Below are 27,530 nucleotides of genomic sequence, written 5' to 3'. Positions count from 1 at the left end.
ATACAAACATGTAAAACAGTTATTAATGTTTAAATATATATGACAATTACAGATTTCCTTGTGCCTCCTAGGAATGTGCTTGGGCCTTCCCAGGGAGGGCAGACTCACCATTTGAGAAATGCTGCCTTCATTAAATGCATCTGTCCTGAGTGTGTGTGTGTGTGTGTGTGTGTGTGTGTGTGTGTGTGTGTGTGTGTGTGTGTGTGTGTGTGTGAGTGTGTCTCTACTGGGTCAAAATTAATATCAGACTACCCTAACAACCTATTACATGTAGTGCTCTTTGAACAGCTTTTTAATTTGTGCAGAACTGTTGCCTGCCTTTGCCACAGTCTGGCCGAAATAAATTTTACAGGATATTATGGCATGACCACAAAATTACCATTTTTCTCTAAGGAGGAGTCAATGTCAGTCCTTTTTGGATTAAATAACTTCTACCTTACAATCTTTTACTTTTTGCTTTCTTTTGCAAAACATTTACAACTTAGTTCTTTGTTTGCTGAAACAAACGTCAGCACTAAGAACCAACTATGTTTCAAATTATTGACCTATTCTTGCATACTATAAAAGCATCAAGAAAAAGAAAATCTGTTCTTGGGAATGCAGTATCTCTCCATTTTATATTCTGAGGATCTGCACATTTGGAAAGTGGTGCTAAGGATGTGTTTGACAGTACAATAAATATGCAACTGAAGCAAATAAGAAGTGAAAGCAATCTAAGGATGCAAAAACACATGAGAAATTCATAGCAGTAAACACAGGCTGTTAAAGTCACAGAGACATTTTACATACATAAAATCAGAGAAGTACAGCTTCTGGTTTCCACTTTCTCAAGACATACCCTGTGCAGTACAGAAGACAGATGTATTTCAGTAGCCAAAGGCTAAAGAAGGACATTAGCAGAACACTACTCAATCCCCAAATCCAACACTGGACTAAAACCACATGTGGGAAAGCACAAGTGCCCCCCCACTCCAAACAATTTTTTTCTTACTGCTCAGAGATTCTAACAGGCAACTGTAGAGATGATGAAAATAAAATCCCCGCTCTTATTGAAAGCAATATTTTCCAGCACATTTTCATATACAAACATTAAGGCATGCACATCCAGATTTTACTTCAAGAAAGCAACAAACTGCTAACTGAATTATCCCAGCCACAGAAATGCAGAATGTGAAGGCAGACATGGCTCACTTAGGCTTCACAATCCACCCCACCCCATAGGTCTCCACATGAGTTTCTACCATTACATTCTGAGCTCACTAACTGTTGCTGAATAATTTGGAAGCATGTACCATGAATGCACAATACACTTTCTCAAAAAAAAAATGCTTCCCAAGTTCTTCTTCCTCCTCTGTTTTCTATTTCTGTCTCATTCCACAGTTAGTGAACACTTATACTCAGATAAGTGTGAGGTCCAAAAGGGACTGAAACTGTAGTCGTGCCACAGATACTAGCAATTATTTACATATTTATACATTTTAACTGGACTGTTCATCTGGGATGATGTCCTTTTTCAGTGGTGGCTTGGAAACATTGTCTGGTTAAGTGACTTGCTCAGAGTCACACATAAGGCAGAGAGAAGCCTGACATAATCAAACCCTGGCTCGAACAACAACAGAAAATGTGCTCAGACATTCTCTGCTTTGAACTGCTGCAATGACTAACAGGGCAAACTAATTTTCCTTGAATTAAAATAATGTTCTTATAATGTTCTTATTCTTTCTTAAGCAATAAAAGACAGGTCAGATGTTCCATCAGAAAAGGAAATGGTCTATCCCCTGCTTCTCCCTACTACACTCAAAATCCCCAGAACAGTTTTCATGCAACATATAACCGTGTACAGTCCTCTGCCAACCTATCACGGATCAATTTATCAATACTGGGGTGATGGTTTAAAATTCTGAGACTCATAACTGCAAGTCCTAGAAAAGCAAGACTGAATGTGTGAAAATGGAGAATTACATACACTAAGTCTCAAAGTTCTGCCTGAGTATTCCCATTTGTCTGAGGTACTGTGACTTTGAACTCCATATATATATATATATATATATATATATATATATATATATATATATATATATATATATATATAGTGGCGGGATGTGAGGGGTTGGGGATGGGGTCTTGACCTGCAAAAAATAACTAGGGGAGAACAGCTATTTTTGAAATCCTCTAACCCCCCCAACCTCCATAATTCCAAGACTTGGACATATGGGTTTCAGAATTAAAATTGCACTGTAGAACTGAATCATAAGACATTACAGCTAAACACGCTGTTAAAAACAAATATTTTGGAACCAGATGTGAGACAGAAGTCAAGAATACTCTCTATACTTAAATAAGCAAATACTTCCGGAGCATCTCTCACAAGTATAGTTTAACGAGGCTAGAATATGACTACACCAACCAGAACGAATGTTTGCAAAACATTACTTGTACATGATTTGCTTAAAGAATGAAAAACTCATCTAAAAATGCTTTTGGTACCTTATGTTTGTTAACGGTATAAAAACACTGCTTGATACAATGCATGCAAGGTTGCAAAATGTTAGGCCAGGAGTATAAAAGGGAATTTCTGCTATTCTCCTGATCAGAAGGTGCATTTTTCACCAGTTTCCCTCATTTAATAAGGAGTTGCCCTACTGCCTTATGAATGCCCAGGATATGCTAGTTAGGTTAACACATCTGTTTATAGATTATGTGTGTCATGCTGTAGACACACACAAATACTTCCAGATTCCAGGTGTCAAATAATGTGATGAGATGAAACTTAAAGACAAACAACATTAACAAATGTCCTTTTCCAGTTACACTGTTACTCTGACACTTTAGTTTGTCAATCCAAAGACATGGCTATACTTACAGGAAAATGCGGCAGAGGAATCTGCCCATTGGCCTTAACACTGCGCTGCATTTCCCGCTGAAGCTGTTTCTTGCTGCCAATTCTGTAAGGGGGAATTCCATCTCTGCAAGGTAAAAAACACACAAATTAATCAACCAAGTAACATTACAGAGCAGAAAGTGGCACTCAGACATTAGTAATGCTTCATGAAAAGCAAAAAAACAAAAAAAGATACACAATTGAACAACAGTCTGAATGTATTGCTAATTAAACTATACATCAAGATGCAAATTAGAACACATTTCTTTGCCTAAACTAGCATTTAAAGACAAGTGTACTGTGGGCCAAATGAGTGTTTTCCCTTGTAATAAAACTGATTCAAAGGTCTAAGTCCAATAGTATACCATATTTTATTTCTACTCAGTAGAATCCCTTCTTGGATATCCTGGCTTCCTCCCGCATCCCCTGGACATGCCATAGATGAATTGAAAATCCGTCAAGCAGACCACAAGTGCATGTAACGTGTGTGTGTGTGTGTGTGTGTGTGTGTGTGTGTGTGTGTGTGTGTGTGTGTGTGTGTGTGTGTATGCATCCTCTAAAGGGCTGACTACCCATCCACAATTAGCTTTTATATCTTACACCCACTGAATGCTAGGGAACGTTCCATCTCTCCCATAATCGTGAACTGGATTAAGAGGCTAGATGGAAAATGACTAAAACAATTAAGTAAGAACTAATTAACACAGATGTATGAATGGTTAACAAAAAGTACAGTTGTGTACACTTACCATAAAATGTAGATGTTCGAGTGTATTCACTGTTGCAGTCATCACACTTGGGTTATCTGCCTGCAGGTACCCCTCAGTCGGCCCGAATACCAGAGTCTTGGGATTTCTGCATCAGATGCTGTCCTCTCTTCCATGACATCAGGACGTCAGAGGTATGAACATGCAGCCAACGCCACTACATCAGTTTTTTTTGCCGCAGATGTCAGGAGCCCCCAAAATCGGAAGCTATTACATGGTGTGGAACACCTCCAGTAAAAAGTAAATACCCCTGCCATAAAAGATGGCCATAAAGAGGATAGGTAGAAAGGAAAGAGAAAGCCAGGGGGCTGAAGGGAGGGAAACCAGGAGTGCAACAGTGAATACACTCAAATATCTACATTTATGGTAAGTATACACAACTGTACTATGTTCTTCATGTTTCACTATTGCAGTCATCACACTTGGGTTAATTCCCAAAGCTGATTAAGGGTGGAGGCAGTCAAGAAGTTTTAGGACTGGCTAGCAGGCCTTGTAAGACTGCTGTAGCAAATCCAGCTCTGGATTTAGAAAAAAAAATAGGTAAGTTGTAATGCTTGGTGAAGGTGTGTACAGAATTCCAGGTTGCAGCTTCCAGGATGTCCCTGGCAGGGACTCCTCTGAGAAATACTGTAGAGGTTGAAGTAGTTCTAGTGGAATGGGTTCTGATCCCCAGAGGGGTAGGTTTTCCATGGTGCTTGTAGCAGAAATAGATGCAGTGTGCTATCCACTTGGAAATGGTTTGCTTCGAAATGGCCTTACCCTCTGCATCTGTAGCAAAGCTGACTAGCAGCTGGTCAGATTTTCTGAAAGGCTTAGTCCTGTCAAGGTAGAACCTGAGCTGTATGTGGACGTCCAAGGAGTGCAGGATCCTTTTCCCTTTATTCTGAGGATTAGGGAAAAAGGTTGGCAAATAGATGTATTGGTTTAAACCCACACTGGATACCACCTTAGGCATAAAGGAAGGGTTAGTCCTGAGGGAAACCCTGTCAGCATGGAAAATAATGAAGGGCTCTACCGCCATTAGTGCCTGTAACTCAAGACACTCTTCTTGCTGAAGTAATAGCAAGAAGTAAGGCTGTTTTCCAAGAGAGGAATTTTAACTCTGCTGAAGCAGCAGGTTCAAAAGGGGGAAGTGTGAGCATTTCCAGAACAAAGTTAAGGTCCCAGGCCGGGGTGGGTGCTCTTCTAGGGGGCCTTAAATTGTTAGCTTCTCTCAGGAATTGTTTTATGAGAGTGTGAGAAAAGAGAGGAGGCTCAGTATTATAATGAGCTGAGATGGCAGAGGCAGGAATCTTAATGGATGAGAAGGATAGGCCTCTATGGAGCAGCTCTGCTAGGTAATCAAGGATTTGAGGTAAGTTAGGCACAGCTGTGTCCTTTCCTTGAGACTGACTCCAAGAACAATATCTTTTCCACTTTTCAGCATAGGATTTCCTAGTACTAGGCCTTCTGGCCTCAAGGATGATGTCTAGCTCCTGTTTGCTGAGAGATGCTGGTGGTGTATTCAGGGGATAAGCCAGGCTGCAAGGTTTAGGGTTTGCAGCTGTGGATGCAAAATCTGTCCCTCCTGCTGAGACAGCAGGGAAGGTGTCAGATGTAGGTGCCAGGGTGGCACTGCTGTCAGACTGCGTAGGAGTGGGTACTAGTGATGGCGTGGCCAGTCTGGTGCAATAAGGCTTGCCCTTGGCCTGTCATGTTTGATCTTGAGTAGTACTTTTGAGAGGAGAGGCAGAGGAGAAAAGATATAAATTGAGGTTTTTCCCATGTAAAGAATAGGGCGTCCACCTTCCAGGCTCTGCTGTGAGGGTTCCTGGTACAAAATTTTCTCAATTGGTGGTTTTTGGGGGAGGCAAAAAGGTCCACCTCCGGTGTTCCCCACCTCTAGGTTAGAAGTTTGAATGAGTTGGGTTCCAGTTTCCACTCGTGAGGGTCCAGTAGATTTCTGCTTAAGTCGTCTGCCATTGAAATTTGCTTGCCTGGCAGGAATTGAGCTTGTAGGTGCACTTGGATGCTCAAGGCTGTGTTCCACAGAGCCATGGCTAACCTGCAGTGTGGGTAAGAATGAGTCCCGCCCTGCTTGTTTATGTACCACATAACTGTGGTGTTGTCTTTATCAGGAGATGTCCTGGAAGGATAAGGTATTTGAAGAATGTCAGAGCATTCTGTACAGCTAGCACCTCTTTTTGATTGATATGCAGTGCAATTTGTTCTGGGCTCCATTTGCCTTGAATGCATTTGCCTGCCATGTGAGCCCCCCATGCATAGTCTGATGTGTCTGTTGTCAAGGTTTGGGCAACGAGGGGTTGAGTGAAAGGAAGTCCCTTGTTGTGGTTGCATGCTTCTGCCCACCAAAGGAACTCTGCCCTTAGACAAGGTATGATATGAATCACTGTTTCCAGGTCCTGAGAATGTTGACACCAGAGACTTTTTAAGTACCATTGAAGTTTCCTCATATGCAGTCTTGCATATGGAATTAGCAGAATGCATGAGGCCATGACCCCAGGGCTTGCAGTATTTTCCTGGCAGATAGCTGGGTTTTGTTGGCCATTAGTTTTAAACAGTTTGTCAAATGGACCTGCTTTTCTGGTGTGAGGAATGCCATCTGGGAAGTTGTGTTGAAGCTTGCTCCCAGGAATACAGTTTGTTGGCTGGGCAACAGTTGTGATTTCTTTTCGTTGATGGTGTATCCCAGTGAAGTTAGAAGTCTTTTTACAAATGCCAGGTGCTGAAGTAGCAATTCCTGACTATCCACCTGAATCAAGCAATCGTCCAAGAAAGGGTAGATTTGAATATTTCTCTGCCTGCAGTATGCAATGGCTGGAGCCAGGCATTTTGTGAATACTCTGGGCACGGTAGATAAGCCAAAGGGAAGTGCAGAGAACTGATGGTGCATAGAGCCTGCCCTGAAACGTAGATATTTCTTGCAAGACTCCCTTATGGGGATGTGCAGATAAGCTTCTTCTAAGTCTAGGGTGACTAACCAGGCATCCTTGGCTAGCACAGGAAGAAGTTGTTGCAGTGTAAGCATTTTGAATTTTGGGACCACCAGAAAGGTGTTGAGAATTTAAATCCAGGAGAGGGTGCCAAGAGCTCTCTTTTCTGGGCACCAGGAACAGTCTGGTGTAGAAACCCTGTCCCCTTTGTTCTACTGGAACAGGTTGAACAGCCCTGATATGGAGAAGGGAAAGTATTTGCTTTTGAGTCTCTGCCCAATGGTTTGGAGGAAGGTCTGGCAACCCGCTTGGTGTTGGCAGACAGTGGAAGTAGAATCTGTATCTCTGAGATACAATGTTTAGAACCCATCGGTCCTGAGTAATGGACATCCAGTTTTTTGCATGAAGGGTGATATTTCCTCCTAGAGGCGCAAGTACTTGGACATGACTGGGAAGGATAATTGGAAAGTCATTGTGAACTTTTTCCATAAGGGGGTGGCTTACCACTCCCTGGTTTTCAGGTGGAAACACTCCATTGTTTAGATCTCTGCATACCCTGAGACTGTAGTCATGGTGGTCTGTTTCCCCTGGGTTTGGACTAAGAAGGCCTGAGAAGGACTGGAAAGGACCAGTTTTTTGAAGGCTAATGCCTACTGAATGTAGGTGGCTGCACCTGTAAGAAATCTTTGACGGTTTGCATAGATTTATCTTTTTAAGAAATTCTTCTGCTTTTGTGTCAAACAAACGCTCCTGATTTAATGGAGCATCTAGTAATTTTGCTTTGACATGGTCAGGCAAGACTTGTTCCTTTAGCCAAGCATGCCTTCTCAGTACAGACCCAGTGACAGCAGCCCTGCAAGATGCTTCTAAGGCATCAAACCCAGACTGCAAAGTATGTTTACTAACTTGGTTTGCAGAATGCATTAACTCTTGTAAATCTTTATTTTCTGCACAATCTGGAAGTAACATCATTTTTTGTTTAATTAGTTCCATAATATGTTGCTGGTACTTCAATATGTGAAACTGGCAAGTCAAAGCGCTGATGGCAAGAGTTGCAGAGGTATACACCTTCTTACCCCATCTGTCTAAAGCTCTAGAATCCCTGTCCGAAGGGGTAGGGTTTTTGGCTGTAGTAGCCTTAATGCCTTTAGGTCCCTGGGAAATGGTCCCTGGATCCGCAGTAGGATTCTTAAAGAGAAATTTGTAGTACCCGTCAGGTTCCCTAAGAGCTGGTGGAAAGGTGTCAGGAGTAAGACTGGACTCCAAGAAGACATCAGCTACAATATCCAGGACAGAGGGTATAGCTAGAGGCCTGTGCTGAAGCAAATCTAAAAATTCCCGGAGTCTCTTTTTGGACTGAGGATAGTCCTGACATTCCCAGCAATAATGCTATCTTAAGGTATGCAAGGTTTCACCAAAAGAAATATCCTCTGGAGGGGAGGCAGAAAGAATGGATTCCTCTGCATATGAATCCTCATAGGTAGATAAGGGTATGTCCTGGTAATCAGAAGGGTCACAGTCATCAGACTCCTGATCTGTAGAATCAGAAGGAAATTCAACTCTTTGTCTTTTGGAAGGGGAAGGCTGGCTTCCCCTAGAGTAATAAGTTCTTCAGCCATTCTAAGCATTTGGGTTTTGTGGCATGGGAGCTTGAGCATGCACTTTGGACGTCGGTTTTCTAGGCGTAGTGCGAACTCTGGGCCTGAGAAACTCGGTAGTTTTAGTTGGAAATGAAGTTGTCAGTTTAATATGAATATAGGTAGGTCCGAATACACCCTCAGAAGCCGGTGCCTACACAGCGGCTCTGGACTCATCCAAGGTAGAGACATCCACAGGTTCCATAGTCGAAGAAGCATCTCGCGGCCTACCAGACTCTGAATGGGTCTCAGCAGAGGCCTGCAAATCTGCAGAAGTGGGCATCAGGGGCTGCAAACGAGCCTCACTGAGTACCGGCGGACTGGTGACTAGCTTAACGGAAGTGTCGTCGGCAGTTTTTGACCTATGCGGTCTGTCTCTGTCTTTGCGCTTTTTTGGAAGATCGGTAGTCGGATGGTTTACCAAAGCCATTTTGAAATATGGGAGCGAGAGCAAAAGAATTTAGCTGCAAAAATAGCCCGATGACGAATGGTTCTGGTGTTAAACAAGGCACAAAACTGACAGCGAGGGACGCTATGGTCTGGGCCCAAACAGGTGACGCAGTAAGAATGAAAATCTCTGTGAGGTATTTGCTTTCCACTGGCAAGACAATTGTTAATTTGTTCTGACATCGGTTAGAACAAGAAAAAAGAATCCCCAATGGGGTACTTAGCTTTAGAAGACGTCAGGTCTGAAACTCAAAAAAAAATGAAAATTTCAGGTAGCGGCCGACTGGCACTTGAGAAATGTTTCTGCTTCGGGCTCCTTCTCAGCAAGAAAGACTGATGTAATGGCGTCGGCTGCATATTTTATACCCCTGATGACCTGACATCATTGAAGAGGTGACAGCATCCGACGCAGAAATCCCAAGACTCTGGTATTCGGGCCAACTGAGGGCTACCTGCAGGCAGATAACCCAAGTATGATGATTTCAACAGTGAAACACGAAGAATATCTCCCAAATCTGGGGCCAGAAATTTAGCAGTATACCAAAAATGGATGTTAAACAGATAATAATAAAGACAATCTTTCCTGTCAGTTCATACAGCAATTAGAAGTAAATGCTGTAAAGCAGAATTGTCACTGAGCTACATTGTTACAGCTCATACATGTATGCATTATGCCTGTAATGTCAGAAATAAATCTATATGCTTTCATCATCTCCTGACCAGCTTAAATCCTACAGGGATTGGCATAACTGTGATGCTAGCAACATTTTTAAAATGCAGTACTTAAGTTATGGTAAATTCCATAAGATGATAAATGTTCTAGTGTGCAGCAGTTAAAGCAAATGTTGTGGTTCTAATCTGGTCTGCACTGCATGCTTTAAGTCCTACTCAAAGTGACCCACCTTGTCTTAACAGTTAAAAAACAATGTTTGCTTCTCTCTCCACAAGAAATAACTGCTCATCTGCTAGCCAAAGCTGCACTACAGGTTTGTCTCATTAAAAAACTATTAAACTGAATGATGTAAAAATAACATTTTAGAAAAATAATCTGTTTTCTAGTCGGTCATGTTTCAGGGGTACTTGGGTTTGAAGTCTTTACACTTCAATCTGCTGCCATTTAAGCTGGGCCAATTATGTTAGCCTTTGACTGAGATGTGCCTGACCTAACCTGAATGCAGTTTTACTGCAGCTTTGAAATGCCAGACTCATGCACATATATGCATTCACTCCCATCTTCATTTGGCAATGAGTCTGAAATGAGCCTCTGATCTTGCCAACATCAAAAGCCTGGTTTGTAAGATAAGGTAATGTTTGAAGTTTGCTCAGCAGCATTCCCCTGTGTCCAAAGTAAAGCCATAAATAAGATATAAGGAAAATTACTCCTCCCCGTATTCTCTTCTCACACTCTCTTTTTTTCTTTATTAAGAAATAGAAATAGAAATTTACATTATTGCCTGTTGACTGCAAAAAGGAGATATACAAATCAAACTTGTTCTTAAAGTAGAAAAAGCGTTGAAATATAATACATACAAAGAATGCAAAATGAATACATACAAAGAATGCAGAATGGAGTCTTCCTGAAAATGCTCAGAGCAATTTTTAGTTTTAGATTTTCCATATTCCAACGTAATAATAGACAGATATTCTTCTTGAAAAGAAGGAAGATCTGTACACTTATGGGGCAGGATGCAGAAGGGTTAAACTTTATTCTTTCACATTTTTCTAACACATCTAGTCTATCAAGGCAAGTTGAACCAAAACAGAGGCATGAACACAGAACTATCCTTTGGATGAGACGTTAAGCCTAGATCCCATCTGTTTCAATTCTTGGTAGCTCATTTGGTTGTAAAAGATCCCAGGACATGTACTAAAAAGAGCAGGTGAAGCTCCCTTAGTGTTTTAGCCAAGTTTCTCCTAATAGTATACATACCACCTCAGGTCTCCCTTGAAAAGAGGCCACTAACTTTGTGGGACTAACCCAGTCCAAAAACAATAAATAAAATAAACAAAATAAAACTTGCAATGATTTTAAGTAATGTGTCAGAAATTAATGAATATAAAATAAGGTATGCACACATTCTGTAGCAAATGGTGCAGTGCTTAATACTTGGAAGTGCTGGTTTGACCCCCACCACTGTCATGTTTTTACTGACTAACCTATACTAAATTTGCTAGTTTCACGTGACTTAATACTGCTACTCAAAACTATGATGTGCATTCTTTTGTTTTCTTTATTGCCTCTGAAGCATGCAAAGGGGCAACTATAATTGATTATAAATTGTAGAAATACTTTTTATACAAGTAAGGACAACTGCTATGCACAGGTAATGTTATCCTTCTGTCCTGATAAGAATCATGCTTTCCTTTAGAAACTAAACTCATTGACAAACGGTTTTCCAAGGGATCCTATGGAAATGTTTCATACCAAGACCTTGTCAGCAACTACAGTTATAAATGTCTGCAATCATTCATACCTAAATGCCTGCATTGCACACTCCAGCATACTTCATGCAAATGGTTTAAGGTTATTACCCATTATCTTTAATTGAATTCAAGGTAAAAGAATCACTGCAAAGATAACCAGTGTTAGAGGAGGCTTAGGAATGTTCAAAGAGAGAGAGAGAGAGAGAGAGATGAAGAGAAAATCAAATTTGTTTCTTATCAGTTAGCTACTTCAACTGATATTCAGTATAATCATGCAGAAAAAGAAAGAAAAAGTACAGTGATGTTAAAATCTACACAGGATCACACATAAAAATAAAGCAATCAGGGCTGTACTTTGGCCTTCAAGAACTGTGTGTCCACCCAATTCCCATCTATATTTCTTCAAACCTTCACATGTCAGGGTCAATGATAGCTATATTTCAGTTAAGCAAAGTCATCTCACGCGAGTGGTCTCACAAATAAAAAAAAAAAAAAAAAAAAAAAAAGAAAGCTTTGTTTGAATGAGAACAGACTTCTTTCATTTTAAAATGCCCCAGAAGAATAACAATCACTTCAGCTGTTCATTTTATTTTACTGTGCAGGGAAAGACTTCACCTTTTTGTTGTAGTTTGCAGGAAATAGTAAACAAGCATACCATGCCATGCTGAAATATCCACTGCAACATCTTCCCCCACCCCAGCGGTTTAATCAGCCAAGCTTTCCCAAAGCCCTCACAGTACACACTGACTAATTATTGTTATGGCAGGAAAAAACAGCCCAGTTCCTTTCATGCTCTGCTTTATGGGGATCTGCTATTCACTCACCCAAGTAAATTTCAAAGCAGCCTGCTACCCTCTTATCCTCTCTAAGCTCCACCAGACTAACAATAGACTGAAAGCGATTCAGTTAAGCCTTTCATTCTCCGTGCAGTTTATTTCTCACTCAGTCAGCCCTCTCAGTCCCCTCATCTGTGGAAGGCCTACCACTGGTATACCTGTGATGATGTGGTTTTATCCTGGAACTGTGAATCTCAGGTGACCTCACACTATTCTTGAAATGACCAATCCGATGAATGTTTACACGGGAATCATACAATCGGCAGCAACAGGAAGAAATGAAGAGGAAATTCAGTGTGATTCAAGGTGCTTTTATTAAATTACAGTACTGCCCAAGAAATGAATTAAAGGACAGAAATTATATTTGCTTAAAACCAATACTGTCTAACTCGTACATTAGAATAACACGTTTAGCTACTTTTCTACTACAATATAAAGTGGACCATATATTAAAAGGAAAAAAATGCAACATTTACACAGGGCAAACATGTACATTCCCCTGGTAGCCATGGAAACCTCAAAAACTATACGAAGCAGTTGCTCAGCTCAGTTTAACAGTCAATAACAGAACTCAAAGAAAAAGAATGAACAATGGTTATTAAATCGCTGTTCCCTTATCAAAAGAATCACACTTTAACAAGCTAGCCACTCATTAACTTTGATAAACATTACTTTATAAACACATGAACTTACACTCACTTAAAAAAATATCTTTCATTTAATGTATAAAAAGTGCAAATTAAGCAACATTAACATGCTAAAGTAGTACAGTTATGAACTAGTAATAACATCATTTGCTTGCATAAAACCAAGCAGAGTATCTTGGACCACTTACCTCTCTTCCAAGGCTAGTCACACATGAAAACCAAATGGATTTTATGCAGTCATTTGACTACTAACCCCCCCAAACAAAATGTATGCCCATTCCCCCTACCTACTGATGGAATTTCACCATACGTACACCTTTTTCAATTGTACAAGAAATGCTATATCTACTCTGATATATAATACATAATACAAAACTTAGCATACCTTTTCTCGATTCACTATATACTCTTCAGACTGCATCCCTCATTAAAAGGACCTAACCTCTACATATTACACCTTTCTTAACCCCCATCACTGATCCTCCTATCACTACTCAATTTACCCCTAAAATCATATCTACCCTTTGTCAAACTGTTTCTCTTTTCTTCCTCCCTCATGACTGACCTCTCTCAACCTTCCTTATTCAAATAAATTTCCTCCTTCAATAATCAGTCATCCAGTTTTGAATTTGCAAGGTATCCTACAATTTCATAACTTGATCTTGCATGCGGAAAAATTGTTTTTGTCATTTATTTACTGGTAAGTTATTGTGTCATACCCAGGCTAAGCCTCCATCCCAAACAAAAAAAAAAAATGTGCACAATTTTACAAAATTATTTTGTATCTGGAAAATTTGCTTATTGTTTATTTGCTGGTGCGTCATTATGTCGCAACTACACTGAACGTGAATTTTATTTATTTAACATTTGCTGACTGGGAAAGTCCGACTAGGACAGAGCCTATTTTTAGTGGAGGTCCAGGGAGAAATGCTCCAGACACATGTCTTTAGAATCTCTTTAGAAATTGATCCTTTTGGATCAGTGCTCTGATGAGGTTAACAGACTTAAATATGTAAACAAATACATAAGGCGGTAACTGCTGAACCACTGGTCTGTCGCACATGATTTTCGTTTTTAGAAATTTCATCATAAAACATACAAGACTTCATCACAAGAGCATATGAAATCACAAATCCAATTAAATACAGCCAATGAAAAGACATTTACTATCGTTAAAACCCACAGTCCATCATTAATGTCGGCGGTAAAAACAGGGGCATTTAATTTCAACTGCATCTCTAGTTCTCATTCTAAAAACGCCACACAGAGTCCACCTCCTGTGTTTAGTAATACATGATCCGGGACAAAAAAATAAAACATTTTCAAAAGCCTTTATAGCCATTAGATGCCTGTAAAGGGCATTATCAACTTGTTTCTTCTTGACTACTAAACAGTCTTCTCTAATCTTAATGTATAACTTCCAAGAAGTTTTATTCATGTAAAAGGCTTCGCATTGGTCCCAAAAAGTAATATAAACAGTCCCTGTAGTCTGTCTGGCAATGAAACGTAGGTAAAGGAATCAATGCACATTCTCTAATTCAGCAGATAACTATAATGTCCCTGCAGAGCGCATCTGTGATAACAGCAACAACCATATTGGTATGTACTGGCCTGTTAGTTTTTAACATAATTTAGTATTGTCATTTCCTAAAACGTAATTAATATCATTGGCCCATTTATTAATAAAAGTACACTCACCATCGCAACAACCTTAACTCTGCATGGCCCCTTAAAATATTCCAATTTTTATATATATCGTTTTCATTACAAACATCCAGTTGAGGTGCTTCTATTATGGGTGCAAATGGTACGTCTCTCAGAGACCTCCTGAAACACTAGAAACTAACTCAGTACTATAGCCGCAATCATTAATCAAATTTGATAGAAACCCTTACTCATTTTTAAATGTCTGATCATCTGAAATTAATCTAGGCAAACACACTCTCTTGTTTTTTACATAAAAAGGATGCCCATTAGAATCGTGCACAAAGTTTGTGAAAGGCTTGCTATAAATGGTACACATAAAACATTTTTGGCAGGACATTTTTTCAGCTTGACACTGAAAAAAATTCAGTCTCAGCAGTTGACAGTTTTAACAATAATCTCAAAAACTGCTCCTACTGCTCAATTCAAAAGTGTATTTAGTTGTTCTTGTTAACTTCTTCTGAACCTGACCACAAAAAGTAAAAAATTCACTGAACTGGCAGTTCATGTGCAAATAGTTGATAGTGGAAGTAAAACACAGTTCTTTTAACACGCACAACACTAGATTAGCATAAAATGGAATTAACCACTGTTCCAACAGCCACTTCCCTTTTTTTTTGATGATATCAGTGCCCATCAAGCATGAAATAATATGAAAGACCAATTCCACAACTGTACAAATATTGTCAATCAAACAATAGATTGAAAGTCAGCTTGTTCAAATGGAGTTCTCATCTACCCGGTCACAATGTGCTACCATGGTATAAAAATTAATATCTGCAGTGGCGATTAGAACATCCTCCATACAATCTACTGTAAATGGGAAAGGGAATGGAAGACAGTTGTGAAAAATGGGAAATAACATGTACTAATTCTGAGAACTCTGTGTATCAGAGCATTTCCTTTTATCTGAGGTGAGGTGATCTCGAAATTAGTAGTGAGTGGCAGCTGAAATTAAATTACAATGTTTTTCCAGTCATTAATGATGACGTCTCCATTGGAAGTGTTTTAAGACTACAAAGGTATAAGTTTTGAGCTTACACAGATGAGTTAACTTTTGAATTATTTATGAGATGTTTTAGTATGTCACATGATGTGATGTCATTTTAGATCAGTCTTTCGGTTGGTTCCTTCAAATTAATGTACTCTCATTAGCTACATTTAACATTTTTTTGTGTGTTTCCATATCATGTTCTGATAAAGTTTTTAAAGTCTTCAACATTAAAATATTCTGTGAAAGACCAGCAGCTCAGTGGTTTCATTTTTTTTCCAATTTTCTTTTTTTACAATTACCTTTAAATCACAGTTCAAGTTACCTTATTGTAAATGACATCAAATGACATCAGTGAAGTTCAGAACTGCAGTTACCAAAAATTAGTACCAGAGTCTGACAATGTTTTGTATTCTATTACTGTATACTGTATTTTTTTTTAATGTTACTTCACTAGTGATGTCCAAATGCTTTTTCTGAGGTCTTGTGCAGCCCAGCACACGTCTGTAAACTTCAAAACCAACTTCTCTGGTTGACATACATGTCAACAGGTGTGAGAGTGCTGGGTCATGTCTGAAACAGCTTCGGTATGCCTCCCTCAGCTTAGTCTGAATGAGATATCAACTGTTGAGTTCAATACAGTGACATAAACGTACCAGTCACTAGTTTCCATAGGAAATTACTAATGGTGTAGTTTTGAAGAGTTTACCGATGCTAAATCTTTTTCTTTTGGCATATCTCTCCACTTGTTGTGTTTATCTGACCGTGTAATACGTTTGGAGGATGTGAGGGATTGCCCATCCCTATGAGGGTACAGGACAAAGAGTGGTCCCTGAAAAAAATGCTTTATTTTTTTTTTCAGTCTGGTTGCATCTTCATCCAGATGTTACTTAATGGTTCACAGTGGACTCAGCCAAAACCTCTGTTCTGTTACCTAATAAAGTTTCACATTCTCTCTGAAACCAATTAAATTTCAGCCAAGGCCAACCAACCAGTAATATAAAAAACATACCTAATCCAATATCATTCATTCAGAAGCAGCAAAGGATACTACTAGTTAACTCATCTTATAAAGAACAGTCTAGAAACTTAGTGGTTTACAAATGACCATCCCAAAATTCTAGGTCTTCAGAATGAAATGTATTAATAATACCCCTAGGTAAACTCACTGGACACACAATACCTTTTATGAGGCAACCAGGGAACAATGTCTGGTTAAGTGACTATGACTGCAGATATAACACATAACCATGCAATACACAACCATGCAAAAACAGTAAAATCATTTTTATCTTTATAAAGTTCTCAAGACCTTGTTGGTCATTTTGGCACCCAAGTCTCCTGACCTCTAATGATTCTTTTAAAGGTGGAATTCTTGAAAGGATCAGACTGTTGTCCATCAGTTAGGCAAGGGTAGAGAATACAAGCATAGCACTCAGGCCAAGCTACAGCCCACAGCTCCTCAATTCTCTATCCCCAAATAAGTAAACACTTTTAACTCAATGACAAAAAGTCAACGAACAAATCATATCTTTCATACAGCTAGGTGCACTAATATACACTTTTCTATCAGTTTCTTGGCACATTTTTGTACAATAGTCAAGGCAGTGAAATGAGTTAAAGGTGGAGTTTTGGAAACAAAGAGACTGTTGCCCATCAGTTAGGCAAGGGTAGAGAACCAAACCTCTCAACTTCTTAATGCAAGAATTCTGGACAAAGCCTGACATATTGTAGGGACAAATGCCCACAAATAGTGACAGATTTTAAATGTTGCTCTTATAAACTTAAAAGGTTAGTAGAATAACGGGATATGACAAAAAGTCAAGCAACATGTTATAACCTTCATGCAGCTAGGTGCACTAATATATGCTTTTCTATCAGTTTCATGGCACATTTTTGGCAAAACAGTCAAGGCAGTGAAATGTGGAGAGGCAGTAATGAATCCCCCTTGCCCTTACTCACAAGCAGTGCAACCAACAGCAAATGATAACAATCCATTTACTTCTGCAAGACTTTACAGCTGGAACAACTGTATACACTTACAATTACAGCTGGAACAACTGTATACACTTACAATTGTTGATGTAAAAAGTGTACTGCATATGCCTACCTTGTAATTATTTTGTTGTTTAATGAGAAATGTACCTGTTGTTCTTCTGAGAACTGTTTGAAATTCCCTTGTAAATATAAATGTACTGTGTTGGAGCTTTTTCCCCGGGCCTCCAATGAAAATAGGCTCTGCCCAGTCGGACTATATTGGTCAACAAAGACAAATAAATAAATTTGCACTCATTTTTGGCTTCAATATCACTGCTGTTGGTGAAATCTTAATTAGCACGCCTTAATTATCAGATAAACCCCCCTGAACAAATTATATTTAGTACATGGGTGGGAGGTTGGCATAATGGTTAAGGTGCAGGGTTTGATTCTCACATTGGGCAATTGGCTAGGCTTAAAATGGCCCACAAGGGTAGTTAGTATAGTACCAATCTATGAACCTATGAACATAGTTAGGGCCAAATGAGCACAAGAACTGGAATGAAGCAAACAATATTCTAGCACCCAGTTTATCACACAAACATGTACAAGCTAGAAGCTACATCTAACAGTGACACAACAGCATACTTGCTGGTTAACTGCATATCAACACTGTCCGTACACATCAATTTATTTTAGCCTTGCCCTTATAGTTAAGGTCAGGGCTTAATAGCATCCATGAAGGCTGCTTTTACTTACTAGTTATACAAGTGGAGAATACTGTAAAATGTACTGTGCCACTGGAACTATTTTTTTCCTCAATAACTTGCTTGTCCCAGGGTCCCTGCAGCTGTGTAAACAGATTCACTGCATTTTGCTCATAATTTTCAAAACTTTTGCGGGACACTGAGATTAAGATCACAGACCTCACCCATAATGCATTTCAGAGACGTAGTAGAGTCAATCAGGTTGGATCATACTGCCCTGTTTTCTTCAACTATGACTAAGCAAATGTTGACAAGCTTGTAAAGGGTACCAGTCCATGTAAACTCCGTGAGATGGTGCAGGAGGTATGCTCTAACTACAATGGCCATACCAACACCATAAAAATATATTATTACTCCCTCTGCATCCATATGTACTGTGCAATAGCACACAATTTTACATTTACATTTTGCTTTACTTCCTTTTTGCCTACCATTTGTCCATGTTTGTAGCTGAAAGTGATCATTCAATCAGTTCACATATCCAGTTAAACAGATACAGTTAGTTTATTGTACTGTTGATCTAAAATTCCATGGAAGATTATAACTTCTTAAGCAACCAAGGGAATGTACCTGCACTTTTTAAATGCAGCCCAGCACACATAATGATTCACTTTCTGTGTACCCATATAATTTTATGAATGATAATAAATGACTACGAACAGAAACCGTTTAGCTAAAGGCCTTATAAATGAGCTTAAAAATGCCACAAAGGAGGGACTGCTTCCAAGAAGCTTATGTTTTTTTTTTCCCATCACTTTCTTTCTAAGTCAGCTTTTTGAAGCTTGAGCTCTCCTCTGAAATACCTAGTAAACTCAGAATTATATTTTGCTAAACAGTAATATAGGGCAATGTTATGCTTCACTCTTACACATTACTAATTATATAACTTTGATCCACACTTTTCATTTAACATATTAAAATCATACCTGCATACCCATTAAAACAAGTTCTTTACAAAAGAAAGTGCTGCCACAAATAAATGGAACTATAGTTCACAAAGTGGAATTGCTTGAACAAGGCTGCTCAAATTGCAAGGTTGAACCAGTGCACCTCAACAAATACTCTTCGAAACAGACACATTCAGAAACCCACTCCTTAAATAATCCTGCCTGGTTCCCCAACAGCTAGCAAATGAAACATCTCCTTTCAACTAAACACCCAGCTGCACTTTACACTGATACACGCAAGCATCCATACCAAATTCTATAAATGTAAAAAAATCAGGAACAAGCACAGAAAGTGCAATGAAAAACTGCTTCTATATCCACATGGGTAATTTTTGAACTACAAAAAAAACTTTCTTACTCCTTGTAGACATTAGAAGCATTCAGCCAAGAACGTCTCAAACCTTGCTATACAAAGGGTAACATATCTTACTGGGTTCTACTTAACATCACATTTAGGAAAATTATAGCATAGCTGTACATCCATCCAGTAGACAATGAATGTCTCCTTCCTAGTTACTTGTAGCGATAAATCAAAAAGGCACGATACTTACATACATCAACATCTACATAACAAAACAGTAAGAAGTACAACCATATAGGTCCAACTATATCACAAGAGATCGTGAAATAGATTCACTACTTATGTCACCTAAGTAATGCACTAATGAGGGATCTAGATATACAACACTAATGACAGCAGTTTGGGTTGTTTTTTTTCATCAAGAATGGTCTGATCGTGCTGAAATTATTGTATTTTTCTAGCTACATTAAAGGAAAGGAAAATCACTTTGTGATGAGAAAAAAATTGATACTTACTTGGTCTTGTGGCTGCAGATGGTAACCTAATAATCATTTTTGTTTAGGAGTCCCTATGCTCAGTTCTACATGGTACTAATGTACCTGCCAGTTAATAAGTAGGTCTTATTAATTAGTACTTAAGTTTCAGAATGAGAGCAAAGACAATAGTTTACAGACACCTTCCTATAAAGACTTTTCTAATGCACCAATAAGTGCACCAGCCTCTTCTTCTAAAAACAGAATTTATTCCAAACACGTTGCCAGACAACTGCAAAAGCACTCGATAAAATAATTCAGTGTGATGTTAAGCGCTTTCACCCACTACAGTGTGGGCTTCTTCAGAACAATGAAAACCTAAACACACCCTTCCTTTATTTGAAATTTGGCGCCATAATTTGCTCAATCTGACTTTTAAAGTCATATACATAACATGCATATTCTGCAACATTGCTCCTGAGCTAAAAATGATGTCAACATATGAACGAACTATTGAAAATTATTGAAAAAACATATAATCTGTATGTGCTACTAAACATTATATATGCAATATATGCAAACCAAAAAATATATATATGTGTATATCTATGAGGATACTATACTGTTTACTAGTGAATATTTCAAGAAAATCAAACATTATTCAAGATTTCTTGACGATATTTATATTATATGGGATGACAGTATTGATAATTTACATAAATTCCTAGATTTCATTAATGAAAGTAGCCTATTTTTGAAATTTACTCATGCGTATAGTTGCATAGGGCTACTTTACCTAGATACTATTATATAGAAACATGACGGAGAAGTAAAATCACGTATTTACAGGAAAAGTACCTTCTCCAATGATTATTTAGAATATGGAAGCTATCATCCGGAGAAGATGAAGCTTAACATATTCAAGGGTCAATGCATAAGAGCTGTAAGAATGACCTCACATTATAAAGAGATGGTAGATGAGGTAAAATTTATTACTCAACTTTTCGAAGAGAGGGGATACCCCATCAAGGTGATGGAGCAAATTGATTTAAATATCATTACTCAATGGGGTACCAACTATAAACCCTTACTGAGTTCAGGAGTTGTACATAGATTTAGAATAAGTGATATAAGCAATACAAGTATAGGAAATCAAACTAGTATTAGTCAATATGAGAGATCATGTATATTAACATTCAATACCGAGGTTGAACAGGTCAAGAATATATTAATAAAATATTGGTTTTTATTATTGAGAGATACTAAATGGAAGGATGTATTAGGGACTAGACCCAGAATTGTACTTAAAATGGGTCGCAATATAAAATGGTATCTGGGAAGAAACAACCAAACAATATCCACCACAAAAAATAACAAACTATCTAATGTGGGATGTGTAACCACTGTGGATTTATACTTGAAGTAGCCAGTATTACGTTAGACAATATGGGACACACTAGGATCAAATTTAAGTATGGCAATTGTAAGACAAAAATGATTATATAGATGGCAAAATGTACAGTATGTTCAGGGTTTTATATAGGAAAAACCGAAAGAAGTTTTAGACAACGTATATACGATCACATGTATTGTATCAGGAAGAAGGATACTAAGAATGCATTATATAGGCACATCGAAAAGATGGGTAACACGCACGAATTTAGATTCGCCATACTAGAAACTCTTTATATAGATCCTAGGGGGAGTGACCTTAAAATGCTACTGGGTTTTAGAGAGATATGGTGGCAATTATTCCTAGATGCTACGAATCCACCTGGACTGAATGATTACATTTCTTGTAAAGCTATTTTAGAATATTATTAATTTTACATTTTGAAACCTGGAGTCCCATCATGGCAATAATTATACATTGCTTGTACGGTTATTACATTTTCGGAATTATCAGGGGGAACAGAGTGGGTTCAGATAGAGTGTTTTTAACTAGTGTTTGTTATACTTATCCATTTTTATACACATGTTTGTCACTGATGCAATTTTATACTTTTTGTCGATAGTGTCAGACAATATGTATGTATGTATGCACTTAATATACAACTATATCAATTGTCTTCTTAGGCTCTTTATTAGGTAGATATACACACATATATATATATTTTTTTGGTTTGCATTTATTACATATATAATGTTTAGTAGCACATACAGATTATATGTTTTTTCAATCATTTTCAATAGTTCGTTCATATGTTGACATCATTTTTAGCTCAGGAACAATGTTGCAGAATTTGCATATTATGTATACAACTTTAAAAGTCAGATTGAGCAAATTATGGTGCCAAATTTCAAATAAAGGAAGGGTGTGTTTAGGTTTTCAGGGTTCTGAGGAAGTCCACACTGTAGTGGGTGAAAGCGCTTAACATCACACTGAATTATTTTATCGAGTGCTTTTGCAGTTGTCTGGCAATGTGTTTGGAATAAATTCTGTTTTTAGAAGAAGAGGCTGGTGCACTTATTGGTGGTGCGTCGCTGTATACTTTACAGGAGGAAGTTTCTTTTTGTTGATGAGAGCCAAGAAGACAAAAATTATTGAAAGTATCACAATCTTTCATACAAACCCAACAATGTGTGCACTGAGGAAAAAGAGCTGAAAAGAAATTTCAAAAGGGTGAAAAAAGCTAAACAGTGCGCTCATTATATGCAGCAGCATAACTAAGCAGTGCACTGGTTATATGCAGCAGCATAGCTAAGCAGTGCGCTGGCTATATGCAGCAGCATAGCTAAGCAGTGCACTGGCTATATGCGGCAGCATAACTAAACAGTGAGCTGGCTATATGCAGCAGCATAACTAAGCACTGAGCTAGTTATATGCAGCAGCTTAGCTAAGCAGTGCACTGGTTATATGCAGCAGCATAGCTAAGCAGTGTGCTGGTTATATGCAGCAGCATAGCTAAGCAGTGCACTGGCTATATGCAGCAGTATAGCTAAGCAGTGCACTGGTTATATGCAGCAGCATAGCTAAGCAGTGTGCTGGTTATATGCAGCAGCATAGCTAAGCAGTGCGCTCGTTATATGCAACAGCATAGCTAAACAGTGCGCTGGCTGTATGCAGCAGCATAACTAAGCAGTGAGCTGGTTATATGCAGCAGCATAGCTAAGCAGTGCGCTGGTTATATGCAGCAGCATAGCTAAGCAGTGTGCTGGTTATATGCGGCAGCATAGCTAAGCAGTGTGCTGGTTATATGCTGTAGCATAGCTAACCAGTGTGCTGGTTATATGCAGTAGCATAGCTAAGACGTGTGCTGGTTATATGCAGCAGCATAGCAAATTGCTCTAAAGGGAGAAAAACAAAACTCGGGGTATACTGCATTTAATTCTAGCTGTTCAATAAGGCAATAAAAAAAGATGAAAGAATGGATAGATAGCACCAGGCAGTTAACTGCTATACCAATATTATTGTCCAAAAAAGTTGAGATTTCACATTTGTAGAATGGAACTCGAAAAATGTTCTCTGAAAATTCAAGCTAGTAGTTCTGGTGCTGTTAAATGAGTCACTGAGTCACAGCAGACTTGGAATACAAAACATAGCTCAAAGGGTACAGAATTCAGAAGACTTCTGTTATCTTTTAAATACAAGTGTATACAAATACAAAATTGTGGGGTTTTTTGACTGCCAAACCTAGTTATGTCATAAAAAAAGACATAAAAGTCTGTTTTATGTCTCAAATGAAATTGTTTATGGTCCAGACATCAAAAGCATTCCCCTAGTTATAGACTGACATCATAAAGCAGAAAAATGACTTCAGCAGAAGAAAAGGGTAGCATAGTCAGAGGAATTCCATGAGACAGTTGTCCCATTTTCAAACAAACTTAAAAAAAGACGGGACATAAATACAACTTTCTTAAAATACTGTGTGTGTGTGTGTGTGTGTGTGTGTGTGTGTGTGTGTGTGTGTGTGTGTGTGTGTGTGTGTGTGTGCTTAAACACTGTGGCTTTAACAATTTTCTTAATATAGAAATTGATTTGTTTTGGCCTGCTCTCAAATCTAAATTCTTTTACTGTCTAATCCATTTTTTGGAATTGTCATGTGGTTATTTTTTGGTGTGTGTGTGTGTGTGTGTGTGTGTGTGTGTGTGTGTGTGTGTGTGTGTGTGTGTGTGTGTGTGTAAGTGAAAAGAAAAAAAAAACAATTTAGGAACCTCCCTATATGACTGCATATTCAGTGTACAAGTCTTATAAAATGATCAAGGTCCGCAACTGTTAGCACTTTCAGGACATTGAAATGATGACCAAACTGTAAAGGCTTCCTTTAAAATGACCAAAAGTATTAGAAAGTAGCAACTTAAGAGCACCAATACTTTTCTTCCAAACTGCAGGGTTTGTGCATATGTGTGTACGTGAGTGGGGGGGTTCCACTGGAAGATGACCACACTTCATCCAATCACTGCAGTAAATAACAATTCTTGAAGTAAAATGAAAACATAAGCATCACAAAATCAAGTAATTTTCCTGGCAGCACTTCATAAGAAGCATCCTTAAAAGTATAAACCCATTTGCAGCTCTCCAGGTACAGGCATGAAAAAGTAGCACATACTGAGCACACGGCATTTGTCTGTTAAATATAGCTAATTCTCTATACCGCCAAAAACTAATGAAACAGTACTGAAGTGAGAAGACATCAGGTGACTTCAGGTCAAACACCTCAGCACTGCACACATCTACACACATAAAACACAGACAAGACTGAATAGTCTTCAGCTTTTTTTTTTTTGTAATGCATGACCTTTTTAGCCATATGACATGACACCAGTGTCAGGCAACTACACTACATTATCCACAGCTTAGTTGGGCTCTGCTGAATAGAGTAGCGATAAGAATTTGCACAACAGCAAAAAAAAATACATCTGATACTTACACACTACTGTCCGTCACAGACATTGAATCATCCGTCAAAGCGTCACTGGATATTTCACTGTCATTTGCACTTGTTGCTGGTGCAAAAACATGACCAGAATTGATGTGGCATGGGATATCATTACTGTGTCGTCTGTAGGACCTGAGAAAATAAAGCAAGATGAAGCATTTTTAAAACCCTGTAACAGAAGTTGGACTGAAAGACCATCTATTGTTAGGTAGGAAAACATGGTGCCCAATATTACTTCTAATAAAGAAGTAAACTGGCCTCTGCAACCAAGACTGACCAATGTCCCAGAACGAGGAAAGTCATTTAATACATTTCACCCCATTTGACTGTAATATTAATAAAGCCAAATACATATCCTACTGTAGATTACCAAGGCCAGACATGCTGAAAGATATTAAGTGTTTTTGCTAGTAAACTGAGTAATGGCATGTTATTGCTAGCCAGAAATATGGAAACGGCTATGTTGGGTCACTGCCCCACCCCAAGCACAATGGTACACAACTTGTATCTTGTGACAAAGGAATGACAACAAGGTGACTGGTAACACAGATCAAATGCTGAATTTCTTCTTGCTAGACCTAAAAATTTTCCATAACAACTACCATCCATTATGCATCACACCTAGGAATATCTTACATTATTGCCTGTTTTGCAGGCTGCATAACTTCTTTGACTTTAGTCACTCTCAGGTATAGTGTCACATTTCGGCACTAGCACCACTGCCCTGTTCTGCTTTTCTTGTTCTTCCTTAACAAGCAGAAAACTACAGGTGCTTGTATTTGACAGCATCAAAGAAAGAAAAGGTGATAATTCATGCCCCTCCTAGAACAAAACTGGGGGACTGTAGTATACAATGAAATAGGCCAGCTGGTAAACTGAAATGATCTGAAAACCCTTCTGGCTTATGACTTTATAATCGTTTAACTTAGTGTTGAACAGCAAAGGCTAGTTCATCAATTCTCATGAACGTCAAATTGAACCTAGACATTAAGCAGGCTAAGAAAGATTGAAATTAAGTGAAATTGAACCACTACTTGCACTTTTTAATAAGTCACAAAAAAATGATGAAATCTCATAAGCATTAAGGGGCAACAGCCAACAGATGGTACAGGTGGTGAGAAACAATACAGCTAGACTACACAAAACTTAGGTAATTGTGAAATTTTCCTTAGTACTTGCTGTAAATATATGTTTGCTTTTCTTGTACGTGAACTACATTATTCTAAATAGATTTATATATGTGCATTTCATAAAATTTCTTTAAATTTCCTTGCAGATTTTCTCCTTGGAGTTCTGTTGAAAATTGATCTTTCAAGGATCCAGGTGGACTACCCCAGTTAACAAACAAAATAAATAAAATAAAAAAAATGAAAATTCATCTGTCCTCACCTACTTACAAAGTTCTGAAGTTCTGATGAGCATGGTTTTACAATAAAAGACACACAGCCTTCTTCCTTTTACTCTGAGGTTATTGTCTTTATGCTTTCTGAGTTAAGTCAATGAGCTACAAACAAAACACATACTACTGAGCAGTCTGTTTGCCACAACCTTTATTGGTATCCTTTGGGATAAGCCATTTAACCAATCTAGTACTTGTGGCCTCTCCATACTGAGAGTACCAAATGATTTTTGGAATAAATAAATTAAATTGAATTATAATTTATAGTAAACATTAAGCAATCTGTTTGCAGACCTTTACATACTTAGCTAATAACCAGACAGTGACATACCCTGTACCTTTTGTCTGTAAGGTAAACGCATTAACAATTTTGCCAACCTGCTATACTCTGTAGGCTTCTGGCATCAGACTGTTGTCTTCTCACATGTTCTTTGTGACCATCTGTACATATCTGGACTACTACTGATGAAATCATGCTGTTCTACTTGGACAGCAACAGGACTACAACCCCCATATGCAAAACAAGCTACATGGAAGGACAATTCCACCAGACTTCATACTGATGATATGATAGCTCAAACTGCCATAACACATTTTCTCCCCCAGCCAGTACTGAAAAATGGTCTGTATGCCCGTTTGGACTTTTCCAATATACAAAAGGCAATCAGTAAATAAATCAGCAAATGTAGCGATCTGAATAGAACATTCACCCTATATGGTAAGCAGCTACAGGAACAAAAAGAAAAATTAATTACTAAGGCCTTGGTCCCATGGCTGTTTCCACTTGCTTTCATGACATCAGCACATTCCAGCAGGGTTGCATTTATCACAAACAGCTGAGGAGGTGCTGTCCATGAGAAGACAGAACAGTTCAAAAGCAACAGAATTTTATTTTTCATTAGGTACACAGAACAACCTCCCTGCCCACAGCAACTCTTCACAATGTAGGTAGAGTTCCAAGGGTTCCTATCACATCATCGAACTTTTACAAGTTCGAACCACATATGGTCGAGACCATATGTTTGAATTTATAAAAGTTTGAGCGTGTGAATGGAAATCTCCATAGGTGGAGGTTTCCATTCACTTCAATGTGGTGCGATCTCGGAGTTGGTATATTTAAGTAGTGGGGGGTGTGGTGCAGGGGGGCTTGCCCCCCCCCACTTACATCAGTTTATTTTGTTGCCCATTGTTTTTGTTTTTTTAGGTAGTCGAAGTTATGTAACTTCGAACATAATGGTTCGACCATTAGGTGTTCAAAGTTACGTAACTTTGACTATGTGATATAGACCCGAGTTTCAAGAATGTATAAGTCATGCAAAAAACATAGGAACCAGGTTTTTAGTGCACTACAATCTCAGCCGTAGCCAAGAAGCAAGAAAATAGACAGACATGCTTTGCCAAGCAGCTGATCTATGGCATGGAGGTCTGTGTTTCTTTGGCACAAGGAAATAGACTACATCTTTTCATCTCGTGGAGCAGTACTAATGTCACAAGACTCAATAAACACATTTCATTCATT

General features: G+C 38.5%; 1 protein-coding gene across 2 annotated transcripts in view; it reads right to left on the bottom strand.

The window, feature by feature from the left end:
• The window catches only part of AXIN2 (axin 2), a 94,107-nt gene that overhangs the window by 55,558 nt on the left and 11,019 nt on the right, over positions 1-27,530 (bottom strand). For both annotated transcript variants that reach the window (XM_044085109.1, XM_044085110.1), the window contains exons 2-3: positions 24,604-24,744; positions 2,864-2,966 (exon numbers count right to left, since the gene is read on the bottom strand). In XM_044085109.1, coding sequence (XP_043941044.1) covers positions 2,864-2,966; positions 24,604-24,744 — 244 coding nt within the window. The remainder of the gene's footprint in view (positions 1-2,863; positions 2,967-24,603; positions 24,745-27,530) is intronic.

This window comes from Protopterus annectens, chromosome 10.part0 (genome assembly GCF_019279795.1).
Source record: "Protopterus annectens isolate FY-2018-M chromosome 10.part0, PAN1.0, whole genome shotgun sequence".
Classification (NCBI taxonomy): domain Eukaryota; kingdom Metazoa; phylum Chordata; order Ceratodontiformes; family Protopteridae; genus Protopterus; species Protopterus annectens.
The sequence above is the reverse complement of the archived record's forward strand: the minus strand, read 5'-3'. Positions and strand labels throughout refer to the sequence as shown.